This window comes from Mauremys reevesii, linkage group 5 (genome assembly GCF_016161935.1).
Source record: "Mauremys reevesii isolate NIE-2019 linkage group 5, ASM1616193v1, whole genome shotgun sequence".
In the NCBI taxonomy this organism is placed as follows: Eukaryota; Metazoa; Chordata; order Testudines; family Geoemydidae; genus Mauremys; species Mauremys reevesii.
The window spans coordinates 140,515,939-140,541,177 of NC_052627.1; the positions used below are offsets into that span (position 1 = coordinate 140,515,939).

The following is a 25,239-nucleotide window of genomic DNA, read 5'->3' on the forward strand; positions in this document are numbered from 1 at the left end:
ACAAGCCTTTTGTGCGTTGAGGCAGGCCCCTCCAGAAGGGAGGGAGTGCGCAGGTGGCAGCTGCCCGGTGACAGGTGGCGTATGGGAGGAGCAGAGACCCCTCTCCCACCCAGGAGGGAGTTGTGATGATCAAGGGAAAGAGAAATGGAGGCTGTAGTCTGACCACTAGCTGAGCTGTAGCAGGGGATCTAGCAGCCCCTGCAGCATCAGCAGGCAGCACAGTGCCCAGCAGTGATGGCCAAGAGATCCCTGGTGCCAGCAGGAGGAAGTACCTGCAGTATCAGATGTGGGAGGCCTGGACATGGAAGAGCAGGATGCCCACTGGGCAGTGGGAGCAGTGGAGTGGACTTGGGAAAGAGACAGTACAAGGGCAGTGGGGAGGTGGACGGTTCCCCCCAGGTGTCTTCAGTGGTGAGCGGTGGGGCATGCCAGCAGGGGCTGCTGCGTTAAGAACTGTGAGCATATAAGGAAAAAGGAGAGGAGCAAGGGGGCAGGTTGAGCGTCCTCCAAGGGGCACACAACATGTGGCCAGTAGTCAGAGCTGTCGGCTCCCCCTTTACCCATGGCTTGGAGCTGTGGGCATCCCCCTGCTGCCATGGGCGGGGGAGCTGCAGGGAGCCCCTTCCGTGGTGGTGCTGGGGAGCTGCGGGGGTCCGTGGCAGGGAGGTGTTGGGATTGGTGAGCTGCAGGGGTACCCCTGCCGCCCACAGAGGCAGGGAACTGTGGGGTACCCCCCTGCCCACAGCAGCTAAGAGCTGTGGCGTATCTTCACTGCCTTCGGTGGCGAGGGTACCTCACAGCTCCCTATTACTGCAGGAGGTGGCAGCTCCCAGCCACCCAAAGTCACGGAGGTCTTTGGAAGTCACAGATTCCATGACTTTCGTGACCTCCATGACAAAATCGTAGCCTTATTTATAATTCAAAGGCTTTAACTGTTTTTCCTTTTCTGTATCTGTAATAAAAGGTTCAAAGGATGTTTAATGGGGTGTTTGCCCTGGGACTAAGCAGGCTGAGATCTCGGTGTGGCAAATACTGAACTTGTTTAATGTTGGACAGTGATGGGGTCATATTAACACCACTGACTCTTTGGGCCCCTACAGTCCATCTCGATGATTACAACAGAAGGCAGGACGTGTTGTAAAGACTTATCCTAATGAGGTCCAGGGCCTTGCAAAAGAGGAGGTGTAAAAAGGGAACGCCACACCCAATGGAGCGAGAATTCAAGGAGGGAGCAGTTGCTTGCATGCTTGAGGAAACATGTTAGCCCCTCAGGCAAGAGCCAGAAGCAGTGGGGTGGTGATGGACACCGCAGCTCCTCCTGCTAGTGAGCACACTGCTATTGGGGCATGAGAAAAGGACACTGAGCCAAGGAGAATTGGCCCTGGAGGACATGCCCGAAGGGTGAACATGGCTAGGGACTGGCGGGACGGGCCTGCTGGTTGTGGAAAGGGGCTAATCACAGTATTGACAGGAAAGGACCTTAGTGTCTTGCTTGCCTTGAAGGAGAGGTACCATCAGGAACTTGGTGTTTTGAAGGAGGACAAGCAGCAGGTCCTACAAGAAAGAGATGAGCTAGCCAAAGGCAAGGGGGCTTGGAGTGGCAAATTGAAATGCTGGTGGACGAGTGGCATGGGCTTCTCTCCCAGTAGGGGAGATGGAGGTTGCCAGCCCAGTTGCTCCTTGGGTTTAACCAGCCAGAGATATAGTCATTGGAAAAAACAGACCAAGGGGTGACGGAAGAAATAACGACTGTAGAAGGTGCCCTGGCATTGGGCAAGGGTCTAAGGGTTTGGATGAGTGGGTGTGTTTCAGGGTGACTTGCCCCTCATGGACAAGAGCTCTTGGGGTCAGCCAACCCTGATTTCTGGAGAGGCACAGCTGGGCAGAAATCAGCTGATTCCCCTAGAAGAGCAGCAGGAAGAAGCCATGCTGCTGGCCCTGCAGTGAGACTGCTCAGGGAGAGCAGAGGCTGCTGGGAGCAAGTAGGCCCAGCAAGGAACTCTGACACCTGGGGTGGGAGACTTCAGGCAGAAGAGGCTAGGAGTGACCAGAGACAGAGGTAAATGGCTGGGCTTGAGAACCGCACTTGGAATGTTTATTAATAAACCAAAATCCATAGAGGGCTGCTGTTAAGAGACTTGTAAAAGCCTTTTGTGAGTCACTGAGGAGGGGAAACTGAGGCAGGCCACTTGCAGCATGGCCTCTGACTTCATGGGGGCACTTAGGTGTCACCAGGTCAGCCGCCAACTAAGTCAAATGTCCTACAAAAATGTTCAGAGTAGCTGTGTTCCTCCAGAGTATTAGCAAGACAAGGGGGGGGGGGGAGGTGATGTTTATTGGACCAGCTGCTGCTAGTGAGAGACAAGCTCTGGAGCCACAGGGCCCTGAATCAGAGCTCTGTGTAGCACTTGAACACTCCTCTTTCCCCACAGCAGAAGTTGTTCCAATACAATTGTAAATGTGTGTGACTCACCGCTGCAGCGCCTCCTGCTGGTCATCTCAGGGAATTAGGTCTTTTCCAGCCTGAGCGCCCTCTGCAGGCCAGTGTCCCACTTTTCCTGGCCCCCCGCCCCGTGTCCCTCCCAGCCCCCAGTGCCCCTTTACCCTGGGGCTGCTCCCTGGCAATACCCCCACCAGTCTCTATGGGTCTCCCCTCGATGGGGAGCCCCCAACCCTCTAATCCCCACCTTGCCTCAGTCTGGGCTACTGCCAGTCATCACCCAGCCCCCGCTCCCTGGGGCAGGCTGCAGTGTACAAGCCACTCATCCTAGGCAAGGGGGTCAGACTTGCTACCTTCCTCTGCCTCCCATACATGTATGGGCCTTGGACCAGGCCCTGGAGCTCCCCTGGCTCTCCCCAGCCCACCGTCACTCCCAGTCCCCTTTCTGCAGGCAGTCTGGCCCTACTCTCTCCCAGCCTGGAGAGAGACTCCGCCGCCTCACAGGCTTTTTATAAGGGCCAGCTGGGCCTGCGTTAAGCCAGCCACAGCCGTGGCTGCTTTCCAATCAGCCCAGCCTTTCCCCTGCCACAGCCCTCTCCCAGGGCTGGTTTAAGCCCTTTAGGGCAGGAGCGGGGTAACCACCCCACTACAAAAATCTATTCCCTCGCTCACCTTGTCTCTCTTACAGAAATGTGACAGCTAGGCAGGCAGCTTCATCAACCAAATGTGCTCTGACCCCAAACCTACAGCCAGCTGGAGTGACGAGCCTTAATTACAATCAACATCCTTGTATGGAAACTAACTCTGCAGCCGCCCTTTCATTCTTCACGCATTGGATCCCCTAGCTAGGGGGACCATATTTCGCAGGACACCATGCAGGGCTGGCCTGCGGCCCCCTCGCAATTCCTGCGTGAGGCTGGGGTCGCTGGGACCCTGCCTGCCCCCCACATCCACGTGAGACTGTCGCTGGGACCCTGCCTGACCCCACATCCACGTGAGACTGTCGCTGGGACCCTGCCTGCCCCCCACATCCACGTGAGACTGTCGCTGGGACCCTGCCTGACCCCACATCAGTCCTGCTTCTCCCCCCACCAGGGGCTGGCATCGCCACTGGCCCCCCTGCACCACACCCCTTCTCCCCCCCCGCAAAAGTGGTCATTTGTCTGTTTGCTCTTGTCAATTGGTCATGTCGGCAGGAGCAAATGGGACAAACACCCACTTTTGTGAAAAAAAAGTTGGGACAGGGCTTAAAAAAGGGACAGTCCTGGCCAAATCTGGACATGTGGTCACCCTACCCTAGCTGCTGTTCCATGATTTTACCCAGATTTGAAGACAAGCAAACCGGCCTGTAGTTTCATTTTGAAAAGGCCTCAGCACAGTAGCCTCAGCACACGCTCGGAGCAGGAACATCCCCCAAGCTCCCCCCGCCCCGTACATGTATCTGGAGCTGTTTCCTGGGCAAAATCAACTTTTTTAAATGCAAGTTTAATAACATCTACCAGTAACTCCCCTTCCCGCAGCCTAGTTCTGAGCCCGGCCTCCCTGCGGGCCACTGGGGGCTTTGCTCAGACATGGGGAGCTAACCCGGGACAGGGAGCGGAGCGTCCCACGGGGCTTTCTCTGCCCTGGCTGTAGGGTCTGCCAATAGCAGCATCTCCCGCTGGGGGTCCCGTCCCACCCCAGTTACACCCTGGGTCACCCTCCATCCCCCCTCCTGGGGCAGGCCCTGCCCCTTCACCCCCTGCCACCCCCCAAGGTCACCTCCATCCCCCCTCCTGGGGCAGGACCCGCCCCTTCACCCCCTGTCATCTCCCCAGGTCACCCCCCCACATCCCCTCCTGGGACAGGCCCCACACCTTTCCACAGAGCCCCACCCCAGTCACCCCAGGTCACCCCCTCCTGGGGCAGGACCCACCCCTTCACCCCATCATCCCCCTGGGTCACCCTCCTGGGGCAGGACCCACCCTTCACCCCATCATCCCCTGGGTCACCCCCCCTCCTGGGGCAGGCCCCGCCCCTTTCCACAGAGCCCCGCCCCGTTATACCCCGGGTCACTCCGCCCCCCCCCCCCGCCCCCGGGCAGGCCCCGCCCCGCCCTGCCGGGCACAGGCCCTGCGGCCCCGCCCCGCCCAGGCAGAGCAGCAGGAAGCCGCGGCCGGAGCGTGCGGGGCCCGGGCCGCCCGATGGACCCCGCGGCCAAGGAGGGGCGGCTCTACGTGCAGCAGGGCCACAAGTTCGGGGCCAAGGTCGGAGGCCGGGGGCTCGGGGCGCCGCGCGGGGTCGCTCCCGGCGGGGCCGGGGGCTCGGGGGGCGCCGCGCGGGGCCGGGGCTCGGGGCGCCGCGCGGGGCCGGGGGTCGCTCCGGGAGCCGGGATCTGGGTCCCCCCGGCGTTGGGGGTAGAACCCAGGAGTCCGGGCCTGAGCCCTCAGGCTGCCCCCCCCCTTCAGCTGCTCCTGCCGGAGCCTGGGGGCCGCGTGCGGGGCGGCCCCGCTGTGGGGTGAAGGGGGGGGGGGCTCCCCGGGCTCCCGTTCCTCGGCGGGGCTGAGCCGGGCTGGGATCCAGCCGGACCGGGGTCTGTAGGGAGACCTGGGCGGGGAGCTCGAGGGCTCCCCAGGGAGGAGGGAAAAGGATGTGACTTCCCCCCCCACCCCACCTCAGGGTCACCCTTGGTACCTGCTGGGCCCTAGACACCTGCCTGTGTGACCCCCACTCTCCCTCTAGGGCCAGGCACCTGCCTCAGCAGCCCCACACCGTCCTGGGGCTGCTGGCCCTTCTGCTCCCCAGAGCGTTCCCCTCTGGCTGGAGAAAGTGTAACAAGTCCTTGTTTAGCAAGCATGTGGCCCAAGGGGATCGGTGGATACAGTGTACTTAGCTTTTCAGAAAGCCCTTGACGGGCCCTCACCAAAAGCTCTTACGCAGAGTAAACTGCTACAGGGTAAGAGGGAAGGTCCTCTCATGGGTTGGTAACTGGCTAAAAGATAGGAAACAAAGGGTAGGAATAAATGGTCAGTTTTCAGAATGGAGAGAGGTAAATAGTGGTGTCCCCCAGGGGTCTGTACTGGGCCCAGTCCTATTCAACATATTCATAAATGATCTGGAGAAAGGGGTAAACAGTGTGGTAGCAAAATTTGCAGATGATGCAAAATTATTAAAGATAGTTAAGACCCAGGCAGACTGTGAAGAGCTACAAAAGGATCTCTCAAAACTGGGTGACTGGGCAACAAAATGGCAGATGAAATGTAATGTTGATAAATGCAAAGTAATGCACGTTGGAAAACATAATCCCAACTATACATATAAAATGGCAGGGTCTAAATTAGCTGTTACCACTCAAGAAAGATCTTGGAGTTACTGTGGATAGTTCTCTGAAAACATCCATTCAATGTGCAGAGGCATAAAAAAAAAATGAACAGAATGCTGGGAGTAATTAAGAAAGGAATAGATAATAGGACAGAAAATATCATGTTGCCTCTATACAAATCCATGGTACTCCCACATCTTGAATACTGTGTGCAGATGTGATCGCGCCATCTCAAAAAAGATATATTGGAATTGGAAAAGGTTTGAAAAAGGGCAACAAAAATGATTAGAGGTATGGAATGGTTTCTATATGAGGAGAGATTAGTAGGACTGGGACTTTTCAGCTTGGAAAAGAGACGACTAAGGGGAGATGTGATTCAGGTCTATAAAATCATGACTGGTGTAGAGAAAGTAGATAAGGAAGTGTTGTTTACTACTCATAACACAAGAACTAAGGGTCACCAAATTAAATTAATAGGTATCAGGTTTAAAACAAATAAAAGGAAGTATTTCTTCACACAATGCACAGTCAACCTGTGGAACCCATTGCCAGAAGATGTTGTGAAGGCCAAGACTATAACAGGGTTCAAAAAAGAACTAGATGAGTTCATGGAGGATAGGTCCATCAGTGGTTATTAGCCAGGATGGGCAGGGATGGTGTCCCAGCCTCTGTTTGTCAGAAGCTGGGAATGGGTGACAGGGGCTGGATCACTTTGATTCCCTGTTCTGTTCATTCCCTCTGGGGCACCTGGCACTGGCCACTGTCGGAAGACAGGATACTGGGCTAGATGGACCTTTGGTCTCATGCAGTAGGGCAGGGGTGGCCAACTTGAGCCTGCGAAGGAGCCAGAATTTAGCAATGTACATTGCCAAAGAGCCACAGTAATACATCAGCAGCTCCCCCACTCCCAGCGCCTCCTGCCCACGGCAGCCCTGCCCCCTCCTTCCCATCCCACATCTCCTGATCAGCTGTTTCGTGGGGGTGCAGGAGGCTGGGGTGGGGGGAGGAGTGAGGGCACTGCAGGCTCAAAGGAGGGGGCGAGAAGGGGTGGAGTGGGGGCAGGGCCTGTGGCAGAGCCAGGGGTTGAGCAGTGAGCATCCCTTGGCACACTGGAAAGTTGGCATCTGTAGCTCCAGCCCCGGAGTCGGTGCCTATACAAGGAGCTGCATGTGGCTCCGGAGCCACAGATTGGCCACCCCTGCAGTAGGGCCATTCTTATGTTCTTATATTGTCCGTGCCTATCACCCAGTTACACAGCTTAGCCTGCAGGCCCCAGCTGGACCGTCTATTCAGGTGCTCATGTGTTGAGCGTCGCGATCGCTCTGTGATGTCTGTCCCTGTCCCATCCCCCTACGCAGGGCAGTGCTATTCCGTCACTGGGCTCTTGAGGTGTTAGGCCAGAGCCCAAGTCGTGTCTGCTCGGGGGGTGGTCACCCTGGGTGTCCTAGTGGCTCGGCTGAGCTGGGGTGGCTCTGGTGGGGTGGGGGTTGCTATGGTGATAGTCTGGCTTTCAGCAGGTTGTACTGGTGCTGTGGCTGTGCTGAGCCTGTGTGAGATCCCAACAGCACTGAGCTTGGCTTGCAGATCTGCAGAGGCCATGCTGGGGACAGGAGGAAAACGCCTCCTGCCCTTCCACACTTCCTGGTCTGGATGGCAGAGGCAGCGGCTACCTGTTCTGCCTGGCAGCATCTCCTCTCTGCTGTGTGTTTCCGGTAACACTGCCCTTGCTGCTCCCCTCGTCCAGGCTGCCAGCTCAGGTGCGTTGGCGCCTTTTCAGCCATGCGAGGGGCTCTGGGATGCATACTGGATGTGCTGACCTACCAGGAAAGGCAGGGCTGGTTTCGTGTCTCTGGAAATCAGTTGCTCCTGTCCCCGTGTTCCTGATGTTAGCTGGCCACTGCCTTGGGCTGATACTTTTCTGTGCCATTGAACTTCACAGCATGACCCAGGGGTTTCTGCAGCAGCCTTGGTGAGTCTCTCGGCTTGAACAGATGGCAGGTGCCTGTGGCGTTGTGGGAGGTGGGTAGAGTGCAGTCTCACACTGAATATCCAGCATCCTTGTGGGCTGTGACCTCCTGGATGCACCAAGGGAACTCGTATTGGGCCAGTGTGGTTGGCAGCATGAGGCCTGGTGTAGCTCTGTGGGGGAGGGATAGCTCAGTGGTTTGAGCATTGGCCTGCTAAACCCAGGGTTGTGAGCTCAATCCTTGAGGAGGCCACTTAAGGATCTGGGGCAAAAATTGGTCCTGCTAGTGAAGGCAGGGGGCTGGACTCGATGACCTTTCAAGGTCCCTTCCAGTTCTAGGAGATTGGTATATCTCCAATAAAAAAAAAAAAAAAGCCCTGCTCATCACATTGTCCTGCACTCTGCCAGTCATGCGAGCTCAGGCCCTGTCCCCACGTCCGCTGTCTCTGTGCCGCCCCATAGGTGGAGTGGCTGGTTTGCCACGTCCTCTCTCTATATTGCTCCTGGGATTGTGGGCTGTCAGGAATAAAGGCAGCCCTTCCCCTGTCCCGTGCACCACTCAGCAATTAGTGGTGGACTTAACATTTAAAAAAAAAAAGGGGTGTGTGTGTGTTAACTACACCAGAAGCAGGAAGCCTGTCCAATCACTGGGGCCAGTGAACGATCGAGGTGCTACAGGTTTTAGAGCAGCAGCCATGTTAGTCTGTAGCCGCAAAAAGAACAGGCGTACTTGTGGCACCTTAGAGACCAACACATTTATTTATGCTCAGATAAATTTGTTAGTCTCTAAGGTGCCACAAGTACGCCTGTTCTTTTTCCGAGGTCCTTCAGGAGTACTCAACGGAGACAAGGCCATTGTGGAGAAGCTAAATGAATTCTTTGCTTTGATCTTTGCTGCAGAAGATTTGGGGGAGAGCCTCACACCTGAGCCATTCTTGTTTGGTGACAAATCTGAGGAACTGTCCAAGACTGTAGGTTTTGGAAAAAATTGATGAATTAGTAATAAGTCACCAGGACCAGATGGTATTCACCTAAGAACTCAAATGTGAAATTGCAGAACTAACAACTGTGGTGTATAACCTATTGCTTAAATCAGCTTCTGGATGATAGCTAATGTGACACCAATTTTTAAAAAAGGATCCCAGATGTGATCCCGGCAATTAGAGGCTGGTAAGGTTCAGTACCAGGCAAATTGTGAAACTATAGTGAAGAACAGAATTATGGGACACACAGATAATGACATTATGTTGGGGAAGATTCAATATGGCTTTTGTAAAGGGAAATCATGTCTCACCAATCTATTAGAATTCCTTGAGGGAGTCAACAAGCATGTTGATAAGCATGATCCAGTGGATATAGACTCTCAGAAAGCCTCTGACAAGGTCCTTCACCAAAGTCTCTTAACCAAAATAAAGAGTCCTGGGATAAGAAGGATGGTCCTCTTATGGATCAGTAACTGGTTAAAAGACAGGAATCAAAGGGCAGGAATAAATGGTCAGTTTTCAGAATGGAGAGAGGTAAATAGTGGTGTCCCTGGGGTCTGTACTGGGATCAGGGCTGTTCAACATATTCATAAATGATCCGGAAAAAGGGGTAAATAGCAAGGTGGCAAAACTACTCAAGACAGTTAAGCCCAAAGTTGACTGGGACGAGTTACAGAGGGATCTCACAAAACTGGGTGACTGGGCAACACAATTAAATTCAGTGTTGATAAATGCAAAGTAATGTACCTTGGAAAACATCTCAATGATATATAACAAGTGAGGGGGTCTAAATTAGCTATTACTACTTAAGAAAGAGATCTTGGAGGAGTTGTGGATAGTTCTCTGAAAACATCCGCTCAATGTGCAGCAGCAGTCAAAAAAGCGAACAATGTTAGGAACATTAGGAAAGAGAGATGTTCTGTCTTACTAGCTATCATAATGCCTCTATATAAAGCCATGACATGTCCACCCCTTAAATATTGCATGTAGTTCTGGTTGCCCCATCTCAAAAAAGATATATTGGAACTGGAAAAAGTAGAGAGAAGGGCCACAAAAATTATTAGGGTTATGGAACAGCTTCCGTATGAGGAGAGATGAAAAAGACTGGGACTGTTCAGCTTGGAAAAGAGACGATTAAGGGGAGGGATATGATAGAGGTCATCAGTTATGTGGAGAACGTGAATAGGGAACATGTGAATCAGGAAATTAAAAAGCAGTAGGTTTAAAACATAAGGAAGTTCTTCTTCACACAACACATAGTGAACCTGTGGAACTTGTTGGCAGCTGCCAGGGGATGTTGAAGGCCAAAACTGTAACTAGTTCAAAAAAAGGATTAGAGAAGTTCGTGGAGTATGGGCCATCAGTGGCTATTAGCCCAGATGGTCGGGGACGCAAGCCCATGCTCTGGGTAAGCCTCTTACTGCCAAAAGCTGGGACTGGATGACAGGGGATGGATCGTTCGACAGTTGCCCTGTTTTGTTCACTCCTTCTGAAGCATCTGGCACTGGCCACTGTCAGAGACAAGATATGGGGCTAGGTGGACTTTTAGTCTGACCCAATATTGCTGTTCTTATGTAGTGATACCTGACTACGAACCCAGAGCCCTCCCCTCTTGCCCTGGGCTGCGTAGGAGCAAGGGTCAGTAGATCCTGTTGGTTTTGTGCCCTGCCCTTGAAGGGCAATAAACTCTGGCTCCATAGGAGCAAAGGAGTGCAGGTTGTAGCAATGGTGGACCCCCCCCCCCCAAGGAACGTTCTGCCTATCTGACACCCCCATCTGTTGCAGAGGCTGTTGTAGGGGCTGTTGGCTCAAGCGTCTCAGTTGCTGGGGCAGATCCCATGGGGGGCAGGGCCTGTCCGAGGCAGCAGGAGCCAGCCCCGGGATGCAGGAGTCTGGGGCCTGGGACCTGAGGGGCGACAGGAGACTGCAGTCTGTGGTATAACTGGCTCCCCAGCCCAGGACACATCTCTCTGTGCTGAGATCGTGCAGCACCTGCCCCAGCCCCCTTGTCCCTCCCCAGCCTAGACTATGCTTGGTGCTGATGTGGGGGCTCTGGCGGCTTGTGTGGGTTTCATTCTCCCCTGCCCCTCCCCCGGCTCTCACGCTGGGTGCCTGACTTTGGGGAAGTTTGGCAGGAAGCAAGTGAGGACACAGATACTTCCTCTTCCTGTCCCGAGAGTCAGCAGCAGGGATAGGAGGGGGCAGGGAGTGCAGGGGGGAGGGCAGGGAGCGTGGGATGTGTGACACAATGAGCCGGAGAAGCCCTGAGATCCTGCCCCATCTGCAGGCTGGGGGTGGGGGCATGACTGGGGGCTCCTGTGCAGGGAGGGCTGTGGGGCAGGGTTGATTCCTGCCTCCTCCTTGCCCCAGTGTGGGGTTGGTTGGGGGGCTGGAGCTCCTTCTCCATGGGTCAGTTAGAGGCTAGGAAGGGTCAGAATCAGGGTGGCCCTCTGGAGAGAAGGGAAGTGCTGACCATCCCCAAAGGTCCAGACCCAGGGCCAGTGCAGCTGGTGCCACTCTGCCAACCTCCTGGAGGCTGCTGTGCCCAGGAGACCTGGACCAGGCAGGGAGCGTGTCCAGGAAAGAGCCGGGGTGCATGACACCACGGGGTGAGCTCCCCAGGCCGGGCACACCATGGCACTGCTGGAATTGGGCCTTCTCGCTGAGCAGGCTGGGTCTGTGGGGTGGGCAGGTCTGCCACGGGGGAGCTGGATACTTGGCCTGCTGAGCCTCCCAGGCCGCACTCAGCTCCTGCGTGCACCAACCAGAGTTCCTGCTGGCTTGGACCTGGCAAACCCAGCGCACGCAGTCCAGGCCCGGGCGTAAGCACTGCTACTTGCCATGCGTGGAGAGAGATTCCCTCTTCGCTCAACTCTGCTAGGACAGTCCCCCCCCCGCCCCCGTCCAGCATCCCGCCTGCCCCTCCCCCGTCGCCCCTCCCCCATCACCCTGGTCCAGAGCCCTGCCTTCCCCTCCCCCATCGCCCTGGTCCAGCGCCCCTCCCCCATTGCCTCAGTCCAGCGCCCTGCCTGCCCCTCCCCCAACGCCCCGGTTCAGTGCCCCTCCCCATTGCCCTGGTTCAGTGCCCCTCCCCATTGCCCTGGTCCAGTGCCCCTCCCCATTGCCTCAGTCCAGCGCCCTGCCTGCCCCTCCCCATCGCGCCCCTCCCCATCACCCCGGTCCAGCGCCCCCCCTGCCCCTCCCGCCTGCCCCTCCCTCCCCATCGCCCGGTCCAGTGCCCCCTGCCCTCCCCATTGCCTCAGTCCAGCGCCCTGCCTGCCCCTCCCCCATCGCCCCCGGCCAGCGTCCCTCCCGTACTGCCCCTGTACAGCGCCCCGCCTCCCCGTCCCCCATCACTCTAATCCAGCACCCTTCCCCCATCCAGCACCCCGGTCCAGCACCCCACCTGCCCCTCCCCTATCGCTTCAGTCCAGCTCTTGTGCCTTTATCTGATCTCTCTGAAGAAGCCTCCCCAGAGTTGAGGCCTCCAGCACCTGCCCCATGCAGGGCCGTGGCTGGTCACTTTGGGGACCAGCTGGTGGGGCTGGGGAAATGCTGCTGCCTGCAGTTCCTGGCAGCCAGGAGGAGTGTGTGTCAGCCCCTGGCTCCCTGTCCCTGCCAGCCCAGAGGGCCTTGGGATTGAATCCTGCTGTGCTCCACAGGCTCTGCTTCAGGCTGGAATCTCCTCATGACTTGAGTGTGAGCTGCTCTCCCAGCCAGACCTGCACCAAGAGTGAGGGGATCCTTACCCCGTACAGACGGGTTACAGACCTTTGGGTCTGGGTGTGGGGGGCAGAGGCCATTGTGCTGACCCTGCTGTGCTGCCTTTGCAGAGATGGAAGAAGAACTGGTTTGTGCTGTACCCAGCCAGCCAACACGGGGTTGCCCGCCTGGAGTTCTTTGACTGCAAGGACCCAGGGGCCCCAGCCGAGAAACTCAGCACCAAGCGGCTGGACAAGAAGATCATCCGCCTGGCAGACTGTGTCAGCGTGGCGTCCGTACCGGAGAGCGGCCCCAAGGACAGCACGGCTGTTTTCCGCCTGGAGACCAGTGATAGAAGCTACCTGTTTGCTGCAGAGAAGGAGCAGAGTGTGGAGTGGGTGGAGAAGCTGTGTGAGATCGCCTTTTCGGTGAGTGCTGCCAGGCGAGGGGGGCTGGGACATTCCCCTCTGCTCCCATCCGTGTGTGTGTGTGGGGGGGTCCTGCTGCTCAAACCTCTCTTTTCTGGGAGCACACCCATTGTCCACCCATCAGGGCTATATGCCATGATGGGGACCCTCCCAGCCCACGCTCCCCATCCCAGGAGAGGGGACCCTCAACATCTGCTGCCCCACGTCCGTGAGGACCAGGCCCGTGCTGCCTCTGGCCACAGCCATGTAAGCCTGGTGGCACGGGTGCCGGATGCCATCCTGTTGTGGGTGGTGTCCAAGGAGCGCCTGCTGGGGGAGACCCAGGGCCTTCTGAGGGGTTTCCTCTCTGATCTCCCCACCCCCAGTGGCTGGTAGTGGCAGAGACCTTGCTGTGCGGGGGAGGGAGCCAGGAGTGTTTTGGGGTGTAGGTCACTGGGGAGCCCCGTGTACCAAGGGACATCGTGCTGGGATAGACAATCCTCCCTGCGTTAGGGATGCGCAAGCGAGATGCCCGTTCCATGGAAGTTTGGGCCAAGCTGCCCATCTGGATGCCCCCCTCTGTACCCTGTGCCCCCCTCTGTACCCTGTGCCGTGCAGCCGCCTGGTGCTCCCCCAGGCTCCATCTTCTGCTCCCCCTTCAATCTCTTCAGCCCACGGCTGCAGCCAGAAATAGTCTCTAGTGCCAAGCCAAGGCTGCAGCGTGGCATTTAGAGCAGCCTCCCCACTGTACCCTGCCTCGTCCTTGAAGAAATGGAAGCCGAGGCCCCAGGCTGAAGTGACTCCCATAGTCCTGACCCCTCCCTGTAGGCCAGCAAAACAAACATTTCCACTGCCTGCCTGGACAGCCATAACTGTGCCCTGAACACTGGCAGCTGCTCCTCTGTCCCCTGGGTGGGCTCTCAGGGCGCATCCTCAGATGTCAGGCCTTGTGCTGTCACTTCTCCTGGGGTGAAATTCGGCAGGTCTCCCACTCTTATGCACGCTACTGCAGCGCAAGGCCTGGTCTATTAATTCTGCTTACCCAGTAGGTCGGCTGGGGGGGGCACCTGCGGCTCTCCCTTCGGGGATCTGTGATCAGCAGTGAATACCGAGACCAGACAGCCTGCTTAGGAAGAGAACATTAGAGACAAAGGGGGTTTAAAACAACAATCTGCGTGTGTGCATCTTATCTAAATCCTGCCCATCTTGTGATGCTGAGCTAGACAGGCCTAGGGTCTCCAGACAGCCCATGGGTCCCCGTCTCCCTCTCGTTCCCCTCAGCACCCATCCCCCCCCCCCTGCCAGAGAGGGAGACACCCTTTTTAAACCCTGCTGCAGCCTTTGTGTGTTTGTCTGGGTTCCCAGCTTTGGCCCTTCTGGACAAAACCGGCTTTGAGGTTGGGCGGGATGGAGGAAAAACCTTCAAAGCTAATGGGTCGGGTATTGTCCCTTAACAGCCATCAAGTGAGAGGTAGTTTATCCTGAGCTGCTGTTCTTCCTCACTGCCAGCTGTGCTTACAGTGCCCCATTTAACTACAGTCATGTTCCAGTAGCCTGCTTACCACATTATCACAGAGCAGTGCTACTTTGCCCCGGTACTCCGTTCACACAGGGATTTGCGGTCACTTCTGGGTTGGGGGGGCTGCATCTTGGGAAGCAGCGACTCTGAAAAGGGTTTAGGGGGTCAGTGTGAACAAGCACAGAACATGCGTTCCCAGTGCGCTGCTGTGGCCAACCAGCTGATGGGATCTGTGGATGTGAAAGAGGGGAGCAGGGAGACAGCACTGGAGAGGCCAGTGCGGGAACACGGTGTCAGTTCTGGCATCCACGTATTAAAAAGAAGCTTGAAAAATTGGAGAGGTTACAGAGAAGAGCCACAAAAATTATTTGAGGGCTCCATGAAATGCCTCTCCATGAGAGATTTAAGCTAAACAGGTTAAGCTCGTCAAGTCTCTCACTGCAAGGCATGTTTTGACATCCAGACTGGAGGCCTTTCTGGAGGATGATTTGGCCAAGAACAAGTGACTGGGCTCAGCAGAAGGCTGGGTAACTGGGTGACATGTAATGGCCAGTGATGCACAGGAGGTCAGACGTGATGATCTAATGGGCCCATCTGGCATTTATCCCCATGAATCAAGCCCTAGGACTGATATTGATCTGCAGACACTACAGCAGCCTGGCCCCCAGGAATATTGTACACTTGGCGGTCCAATCCCATGTGCTGCGACCTAGAGCAATAGTGTTCAGCACACACACATGGAGCCTGGCTTGTGCAGTTGGTCACCTGTGCATTACTGTTAACACTGGAACAAACCGTCCCCCTTAGTGCAGTCCCTGTGCCTGTCACCCTGGTGCGCAGGGTTTCTCCAGAGCAGGGACCTCTGTGCTTGTGGGGTGACACCCACAGCCTTGCCCCTGTGCAAACCCCTGACAAGAGACCCTGCTGCAAAATGGGGCTCTCCCACTGCCACTAGCGTGTGAGCTGCACTTTCAGTTCTCCATATGTTGAATTAGAAACGCTCGCTTCCCCTCTGAACGGCAGGGACTGTTTACAGTGGTGCTGGGAATGTCTCTCTGCGTGGGCAGGACCCGGGCAATGTCAGGGTGTTTGTGAGCCCGCCTGGGGTTTCCATTTCGCGTTTGTGTTGGGGTCCCTTCTGCTGAGCCACGGGGAGCGAGCTCAGCTTGCCCTGAATAGAGTCCCTCAGGAAACCACCTGAACACGTTGCTCCCGAGCCTGCACTTGCATTTGGCCTTGGGGAAGAGAAGCTATTGCCCAGGGTTGTGCTGGGCTCTGCTGGAGAGTGGTGACAGGCACTAGTGCAGTGGACACCATTTCCTCCAGCTGGTTCACTCAGGCGACTCAGCACCCCCTTGGGGCGGCTATGTCAGAAGCCGAAGAGAGATGCAGTCGTGTTGGATCTCGCCTGTATCCAAAGCCAGGAGGTCACGTTTTAGTGCCACCAGGGCAGTGTTGCTGCTGTACCCGATGGAAGCTTGGCCGGTGCTGGCAGAGGGCCTCGCTGGAGCCAGGCTGTCAGCACTGTGGGATGCGCTGGGACATGGCCGGGGAAAGATTATTTGTTACTCGTTTGGCTCATGATCTGGGTCACACATGATACCCAAACCTCCCCCACGTCCTGCTGCATGGCCGGGTCTCTGCAAGTGCTCTGCGGGGAGCAGCCTCTTCCATCCCACTCTGCTTCCGATCAGCCTCGGCCCAGATTCCTCCTCTTTGGGGGAGGGATAGCTCAGTGGTTTGAGCATTGGCCTGCTAAACCCAGGGTTGTGAGTTCAATCCTTGAGGGGGCCACTTAGGGATCTGGGGCAAAAAATTGGTCCTGCTAGTGAAGGCAGGGGGCTGGACTCGATGACCTTTCAAGGTCCCTTCCAGTTCTATGAGATTGTGTGGGATGGGAGGCTGGGTGTATGGAAAAGCTCTAGTCCCTCAGGGCCAGGCTGGGGGGCTTTGAGGTAAACCAGGGGTGCTGAGTGTGTGGTGGGACTGGGGTAGTGAGGCTGGCTGTGAGGTGAACCATGTGTGGGAGGGGGGCTGGCTGCAAGGCAGCCGATGGGGGACAGAGTGGGCTGGCTGTGAGGCAGTCTGTGGGGGGCGGGGGGGCTGGCTGTGAGGCAGCCGATGGGGGCAGAGTGGAGCAGCTGTGAAGCGGTCTGTGGGGCGGGGGCTGGCTGTGAGGTGGCCTATGGGGGAGAGGGAGGGCTGGCTGTGAGGAGGCCAGTGAGCAGGAAGAGGGGACCGGCTGTGAGGCAGTCTGGGGGGTGGCGAGGTGGAGCCGGCCATGAGGCAACCCATGGGGTGGGGAATGGGGCCGGCTGTCAGGTGGACCGTGTGGGGGCAGGGGAGCTGGCTGAGGTGACCCATGGTGGGGGTAGGGGCTGGCTGTGAGGTTGCCTGTAGGGGCAGGGGACCGGCCATCAGGTGGCCCGTGAGGAGAGGAGGGTGAGGCGGCCCATGGGGGCAGAGTGGGCCGGCTGTGAGGTGGCCTGTAGGGGGCAAGGGGGACCTGTGAGGTGAGCTGCGGGGTGGGGAGGGGGACTGGTTGTGAGGCAGCCTGGGGAGGGAGGGAGACCGGCAGGGGGCTGGCTGTGAGGTGAACCATGGGGTGGTGGGGGGGACTGGTTGTGAGGTGTCCCAGGAGGTGCGGGGCTGGCTGTGAGGCGGCCCGTGGGAGTACGGATACGGGGCTGGCTGTGAGGAGGTGAGGGGGCTGGCTGTGAGATGGGGAGGAGGTGAGGGGGCTGGCTGTGAGATGGGGCAGAGGGGCTGGGGAGGGCTGGTCATAAGGTGGCTCTTGGGGGGTGGGGCGCAGGGGGAGGGGTGTGAGGCAGCCCGTGGGCTACGGATGGGGGGCTGGCTGTGAGGCAGCCTGTCGGGGGTAGGGGCTGGCTGTGAGACGGGCCGGGAGGGCCAGTCATAAGGTGGCTCTTGGGGGAGGCGGAAGGGGGTGGCTGTGAGGCAGCATGTCGGGGGGTAGGGGCACTGGCTGTGAGGTCGCCCGTGGGGGGCAGAGGGGGCCGTCCATCCGGCGGCCCATGAGAAGAGGAGGGTGGGCTGGCTGTGAGGCAGCCCATAGGGGGCAGAGTGGGCCGGCTGTGAGGTGGCCCATGGGGGGGGGGGGGCAGGGGGACCAGCTGCAAGGCAGCCTGTGGTGGGCAGAGGGGGTGGCTGTGAGGTGGCCCAGGGGGGCTAGGGGGGCTAACTGAGAGTATGGTTTTGGGTGCTGATGCCTCTCTTGCTTTGCAGGGGAACTCTACCAATGGAGCCCGGCCTGGATGCAGCAAGGAGTCTGACGCGGGGGCGCCGGCCCTGGAGATGGCAGTTAACTCGATTTACTATTCACGGGAAGAAGGTAGGGCCTGTCCCGCCCTTGGCACCTCTCTGATGGCGCTGGCAGCTCCCCTGGCCGTCCTGGGTTTGTTTCCAGCATGGTGCTGCTGGGGGAACTTGCAGCCCTCGCTGCCTGCATGAAGCTGCCCTGGCCTCTGGGATAGTCTCGTCCTTCAGGCAGGTGCCGTGACCTGTCCCGCTGGGCTGTGTCTGGAGCTGGGATGCCTCCCTCCTCCCTGCAGTGCATCACCCTGACCTGCACTCCTCGTAGCGGGGCCCGTGTCGCTGGCCTGCCCCCATCTCTGTCCTGGGGGCTGGGTGTCGCTCCCTTCCCCCTTGGGGACAGTGCATATTCTGGTTTCTCCACTCTCCCCTTGGTGCAGAGGAAAGTGGGGCAGGGCTTGGATTTCTTGTCTTCACTCTGTGCTGTCCGTGGTCCTGGCGGTGTCCCTGGTTTCCCTGTCCTGTCCTTGGGGGTGGCTGCGGGTGCTGGCTTTTCTGCCCTGCCCTGTCCTGTGAGTGACTGGCTTTCTCGGCAGTGAACGCTTTCTGGGTGACGGTGCAGAGGACGGAGGCGGCGGAGCGGTGTGCGCTGCATGGGGCCTACATGCTCAAAGCCGAGCAGGACAGCTTGATCCTCAAGGAGCCCCGGACACAAGAAACTCTCTACACCTGGCCTTACAGGCTGCTCAGGAGATACGGCCGAGACAAGGTGGGTGGGGCAGGATCTGGGGTGAGCACCTGGGCTCCAGCTGCCTTAATACCATCCCCTTAGCAGAAAGGTGTGCTGCTCCCCAGCCCACAAGCTGTCTGGCACTAAAGGGTTGGCATGCTGAAGTGCCGAGGCCTGACCTGGTGCGGCACTCCATGTGCAGCCTGGTTAACATTTGCTGAGGGTTGGCCGTGCTGGGGGGGTTCCTGCCTCCAGGGGCCCATGCTGTGACTGTCCCTGCCCCTCACCCTTCTCCCACCTGGCCGTGGCGACTGTGGAGTTTCTGGGTCCATCGTGCTGCTGTCCCCATGCTTCACGCAGCTCCTGGCTCTGTGTCCTCGGCCCTGCTCGCCCAGAGCGGGTGGGGAGGAAGTGGTTGCCTGAGAGAAGCTGGTTATAGAACTTGTGATGTAGCCTGTAGCTGAAGTGTGCTGCTGCTGTTTCCACCAGATCAACCAGAAGCGAACTGGAGACTGAGTGTGTCTGCTGAGTGGAGACACTGTGCGGAAGCATCTGAGCAGCTTCTCCTCCAAGCCTGAGAGACGCTGGGCATGAGCCAGAGGGCCAGGCTGGGGGACAGAAATGGCATAGCATGAGTGTGGGCAGGGGGAAATAGGCTGATTCCAAGCTGCAAAACCTCATTCAGCAGATGCCCCCTGTCCTGCCTCTGCCCAGGCCCCCCTGCAGGGGATCAGCTCTTGGTGTGGTACTGAAATGGTGCCGCTCCCATGGCATGCTGGCTTGCTAGGGGATGCACCGAGCTGGCCCAGACCGTAATGGTGCTGCAGAGAGAGAGCGGGGGTGGGGGGTCTGTGATAGGTTCCCCACAGGGTGGCACCTGGAACTGGGATACCACTGAGCCCCTCGACCCACCAGCCTGGGCTCCCTTTACACTGTACTGCTGTGACCAGCCTGCTAAGCCTTCTCCCAGGCTTCAGCACACATATAGATGGAGCCCACTCAGCTGCAGTACATAGAGACGCTGTAATCAGCTCTGCCTGGGGAGGCTTCAGCTAAGGAACTGCCCAGCTGCTCAAGTGCACTCCCTCCTCTGGAGTGTAAACCCAAAATGACACTGTCTTGCGCTGCATAGAGATCTGTACAGCCCAAGCTCATGAAATCCGCCCCCTTCCTCAATGTGGAGAAGGATATGCAACAGGCTTCTGTCAAGGTTATGACTCTCACACACTGATTTTAGAAGACAAAGGAAAAATAAGGTTATTAACTCCAAAAGGTAGATGTTAAGTGATTATAAGGGATAGCAAACAGATCAAAGCAGTTTACTGAGCAAATAAACAAAACGCACAAACTAAGCTTAATATACTAAAGAGATTGCATATGAGTAGCAAATTCTTACCCTAAAGGATGATTCAAGCAGGCTACAGAGATTCTTAAGGGGCCAGTGGCACTCGCTTACAGATTAAAAACCCCAGGTATTCCTTTCACAGGCTAAACATCCCTCTACCCTGGGTCCACACTCCCCCCTCCCCCCAGTTCAGTCTTTGTTCCTCAGGTGTTTCTAAGAGTCTCTTTGAGGCGGGGGTCAGTGAAGAATCGTGATGATGTCACTCCCCTGCCTTTAAATAGCTTTTGCATATGGTGGGAATCCTTTGTCTCAAAGCTTGATTCCCACACCAGTCCGTGGAAATACACTGGTATTCCAAGATGGAGTCCAGCACCAGGTGACCTGGTTACATGTCCCTGTAGTGCCACAGCAGCCATTGCTCATAGGCCATTTGTAGCGACCTCAGGAAGACACAACTCTCTCTCTCTCTTTCTCCTCTCCCCGGAAATAAACTCCTTCTAAGGCCTGTTGTTCTCCCAAATTGTTCATTAACTTGAATGGGCCTTTCCCAACCAGCCATCTAGATTGACAGTCTTGCCTAGTGGGTGTTCCTCATGTGTAAACGCATTTGTAATAGATGCATAGACAATATTCCTAACTTCAGATACAAAAATGATACATCCATAGAAATAGGATAATCATATTCAGTAAATCATAACCTTTTAAATATCTCACATGACCTATCTTGCATAAAATACATCAGAATTATGCTATAATCATATCATAATATCACTATGAAGAATATGGAGTGCAGTGTCACAAGGTCCACTCAAAGCAGCAAAGAATCCTGTGGCACCTTATAGACTAACAGACGTTTTGCAGCATGAGCTTTCGTGGGTGAATACCCACTTCTTCGGATCCACTCAGGAGACCTCATGGCTAAGGCCCTGTGTGAACCACGATTTCACAGACTGCAGGGAAGTTGTGAGATTAGCCAGTTCAGGAATTTTGCCAACAGCAGGGAGACGGAGCAGGGATTCCCACTTCTGCCTCTGCACTGTTGGAAAATTCATGGTATTGAGCTAATTTAGCTGCCTGTGGGGTTTGCTTCCTCACTGGCTGTTAGAAGACAGGGGACAGGGTTGACAATGCAGAGCAGTTACGAGCCCCGGCCTGCCCCATAGAGCCCCCTGGCAGGTGCAGGGGAGACTGCAGTGCTTGCTGGCAAGGGTGGATCTGCTGCTTGGAGTACAAGCAGGTATGAGGGGGCCCTGCCCCAGTGAGAGGATCGGGGCGGGAGGCATAGATCCCATTCTCACTCCAATCCCCTGCTGGGGCAGGGCTCTGTGGTCTCAGCTCCTCACCAGTTGGCACTGCGGTGTCTCCCCTGCGTGTGCTGGGGGCTGCTGCGGGTTGATCTGGCTAATTGTTGTACGTTGTCAGCACTTTGGACAGACAGGAAGTAGCAGCAGCCTGGGCCAGAGCTCGGTGTGGAGCTAACCAGACCCTGCCCCCGGCTAGGCTGGGCAGCTGGCTCCATGCAGACAGACAGACAGACAGAGACAGTGTCTGTCTGTCTGTCTGTCTGTCTCTCTCTCTCTCTCTCTCTCCCCGCCCACCCGGCCCACCCCCCCTCACACCTCAGGGTAGGACCAGCCTGCCATCTCACCCCTTTCTGGGATGGGATCAGCTCACTAACCCCCCCACGAGCAACCATGGCCTCAACAGGGAGATGGAAACTGGGATACATTCTTCTCCCTCCTTGCTACTGGAAGAATTGCATGCATCTCCCATGAAATTCAACCCCCTGGGATGCTACCATAAATTTAGCGGGTGGGGAGGAAGAGAGAAAGCGATTTACATAGGGCCTGGTTCATGGTGCCTGCATGCTGTGGTCTCTTAGGGGCACCAGGGAAGGGGTGAGTTGGAAGATTGGTTTGAGGCAGGGGTGGCTTGGCAGCTGGGGGTGGAGAGTGGAACTGGTGTATAGGGGGAAGCCAGGAATTGTGCCCACAGGCCGTTGTGAGGGGAGAAGATGCCAGGAGTCTTGCTGCAGTTGTTCCTGCACCCAGGTCTCCTAAACTGATATCAGCTCCAGCTCCATCTGATTCTTATCTGTGGCTGCATCCCATCAGCAACAGACTCAACTCCAGGGCCTGATGAATCCCCTCCAGGGCTGCCCCCTCTCTGTGCCCAGATCCTGCTCCCCAACACCTGTGGTGCTGCTACTCACGGGAATCAAGCACAGAGCATGCTCCGTGCTGCAGCTCCGGCCCTGCTGACTTGCTCAGGCTGCCAGCCCTATAGGCAGGGGCCTTGCTCTCTTCTCTGTGTGATGGCTGAGCCCCAGCGAGAGCAAACGCCAGTTCACCTGCCCCTAGAGCCTGGGCTGAGGTTCAGGAATGAGGTGTGAGTCCAGGGGGAGGATGCCGGAGCTGAGAGATCTGCCCTGCTCTGTCCCTTGGCTCAAGTGCCCGCAGCCATGGGCTCAGGGCTGCCGGGAGGCTCTTAGGGGCTGGTTGGGACACTGACCCTCTACCTCTCCCCGGCAGGTGATGTTCTCCTTCGAAGCTGGCAGGCGCTGCGAGTCTGGGCCTGGGAACTTCACATTTGAGACCAAGCAGGGGAACGAGATCTTCCGGCTAGTGGAGGCCTCCATTCGGGAGCAGAAAGCCCAGGTAGAGGAGAACAGACAGAGCTGCGACTCCCTGGACTTGGACTTCCCCAGCGTGGTGCAGATCCGCAACGCCCTGGCTGACTCGCTGAGCCTGGAGCTGCCTGCCGAGGGGGACGGCCCAACGGTGCCCAAAGCTGGGCTGGCAGCAAAGCTCAGTGCTGCTCCGGAGGAGAGGGACACCATCGCCCTGCTGAAGGCTCGCACTCTCCCCGAGCCCCCGGTGCCACCCAAGCCTGCTCACCCCAGCACGCCCCCACGCTCCCCACTGCCCAAGGTACCCAGGGCCGTGCTCCCTTCTGAGGACACAGCCAGCTTGTACTCAGAGCCCATGGACGCAGTGAAGGGCGTCCGAGCCAGGCTGGACCCGCTCTACTCAGACCCCATCGACAGCAAGCCTGGAGGTGGGGCCATGGGTCATGGCCCTGCCCAGGAGGAGGCGAAGCTCAGGAAACCTGGCTCTCTGTACTCAGGCCTGTACGACCGGGTCCAGCCAGCGGGGAACAGCCAAGCCGAGAGGCGGCTGAGATGCAGGGAGCACATCTATGATGAGCCCGAGGGGCGGGCCCCACACCCCGTGCCTGCCAACACCTCTATCTACGATGAGGCACGGCCAACAGGCGAGGCCTGGCGCACGCAGGGCATCGAAGATGAGGGCGGGTATGAGTATCCCTACAATCCCAGAACTGACGACTACTCCGTGCCTGCCTTCCAGCACAAAGCCGGGCCCAAAGGTCCCAAGCCCATCCCTGCCCCCAAGCCCCAATCCGTGTTCATTCCCAAAGGCGCTGAGAGGAACCCAGAGCCCAGCAAATGGCGTGTGAACCTGGCTCCCGACAAACCAGGTGTCAGATCTGGCTCCTCCAACAACAACAACAACAACAACGAGGTGCTGTACAGCCAGGTGCTGAAGCCCCTGCGGGTGCCAGGGCAGGAGCTGTCTGTGGATGAGAATGTTCTAATGCCCATCTACGAAGACCTGGGAGAGATATAACCTCCTGTGCCGCAGCCCCTACTGTGCATCTTCCTCTGGGAGGGGCCATGGGGCCCAGAATCCAGCAGGAGCCATGCCAGGGTGCTGTCCTCTCTGGGTCCCTGCAGGATGGGCCCGGGGACTGTGCTGGGCTGCCTGTCCCCCTCTGCCCTGTGAGCTAGCTGGTGACTGCTCCCCCTCCTGTGCCAAGCAGGAGGTTGGGTGATTCCCAGGAGACTTTCCCTGGAGGATGCTATGGTTGGTGATGGGGAGAGACGTTTGACTGTGGTACCTATGTGCCGGGATTGGCTCCTTTTACCACATAACACTTTGACAGGGGAAGATGGGGCTGTCATCTCTAGGGCACCCATCACCATGATACCTGGCCATGATGACTCTGGGATCATGCGATTCCTGGGCACGTGGCTCCCCTGGGGCCTTTTGCTGCTGAAATGCTCCTCTGCTCCCTTCGGACTGTCTCAGTGGCCCACAGCGATAGCAGGCTGTGCACCCCGGCACCCATCCCAAAATATTTTTCTAAAAATTTTATTTTGATATTAAAATCTTAAATTTTAAAACTGAAGAATCTGTATGTGTGGCATGCTTGAGGCGGGGTGCTGTGTCACATGCCTGTTCTTGGAGGGGGAAGAGATGCCGTGTCAGGCTCCCAGGGGTGCTGTACCCCTGGGCGAAGGAAAGAGGCCAGATTTCCGCTGGGACATTGTGAGTGGCACATACATGCTCATTTGCATGCGCAAGTCCATGCGGTCTTATCATAGAATCATAGACTTTAAGGTCAGAAGAGACCATTACGATCATCTAGTCTGACCTCCTGCACAATGCAGGCCACAGAATCTCACCCACCCGCTCCCGTATCAAACCCCTAACCTGTGTCTGAGCCATTGAAGTCCTCAAATCATGGTTTAAAGACTTCAAGGTGCAGAGAACCTTCCAGCAAGTGACCTGTGTCCCACGCTGCAGAGGAAGGTGAAAACCCCCCAGGGCTTCTGCCAATCTGCCCTGGAGGAAAATTCCTTCCCGACCCCAAATATGGTGATCAGCTAAACCCTGAGCATGTGGGCAAGACTCACCAGCCAGCACCCAGGAAAGAATTATCTGTAGTAACTCAGATCCCACCCCATCTAACATCCCATCACTGACCATTGGGCATATTCACCACTAGTAGTCAAAGACAAATTAATTGCCAAAATTAGACTATCCCATTATACCATCCCCTCCATAAATTTATCAAGCTTAGTCTTGAAGCCAGCTATGTCTTTTGCCCCCACTACTCCCCTTGGAAGGCTGTTCCAGAACTTCATTCCTCTAATGGTTAGAAACCTTAGTCTAATTTCAAGTCTAAACTTCCTAGTGTCCAGTTTATATCCATTTGTTCTTGTGTCCACATTGGCACTGAGCTTAAATAATTCCTCTCCCTCCCTGGTATTTATTCCTCTGATATATTTATAAAGAGCAATCATATCTCCCCTCAGCCTTTTGGTTAGGCTAAACAACCCAAGCTCCTTTCATATGACAGGTTTTCCATTCTTCAGATCATCCTAGTAGCCGTTCTGTGAACCTGTTCCAGTTTGAATTCATCCTTCTTAAACATGGGAGACCAGAACTGCGCACAGTATTCCAGATGAGGTCTCACCAGTGCCTTGTATAATGGTACTAACACCTCCTTATCTCTATTGGAAATACCTCGCCTGATGCATCCCAAGACCGCATTAGCTTTCTTCACAGCCATATCACATTGGCAGCTCATAGTCATCCTGTGATCAACCAATACTCCAAGGTCCTTCTCCTCTGTTACTTCCAACTGATGCATCCCCAGCTTAGAACAATAGTTCTTGTTATTAATCCCTAAATGCATGACCTTGCACTTTTCACTATTAAATTTCTTCCTATTACTATTACTCCAGTTTACAAGGTCATCCAGATCTT

General features: G+C 56.6%; 1 protein-coding gene across 1 annotated transcript; it reads left to right on the top strand.

The window, feature by feature from the left end:
* Positions 1-4,544: 4,544 nt before the first annotated feature.
* Positions 4,545-23,875, top strand: DOK1 (docking protein 1). The gene is made up of 5 exons (XM_039541354.1): positions 4,545-4,686; positions 12,524-12,820; positions 17,565-17,670; positions 18,188-18,360; positions 22,198-23,875. The coding sequence occupies exons 1-5, from the start codon at positions 4,624-4,626 to the stop codon at positions 23,311-23,313; spliced, it is 1,755 nt and encodes a 584-aa protein (XP_039397288.1). The 5' UTR covers positions 4,545-4,623; the 3' UTR covers positions 23,314-23,875.
* The last annotated feature ends 1,364 nt before the right edge of the window (positions 23,876-25,239 follow it).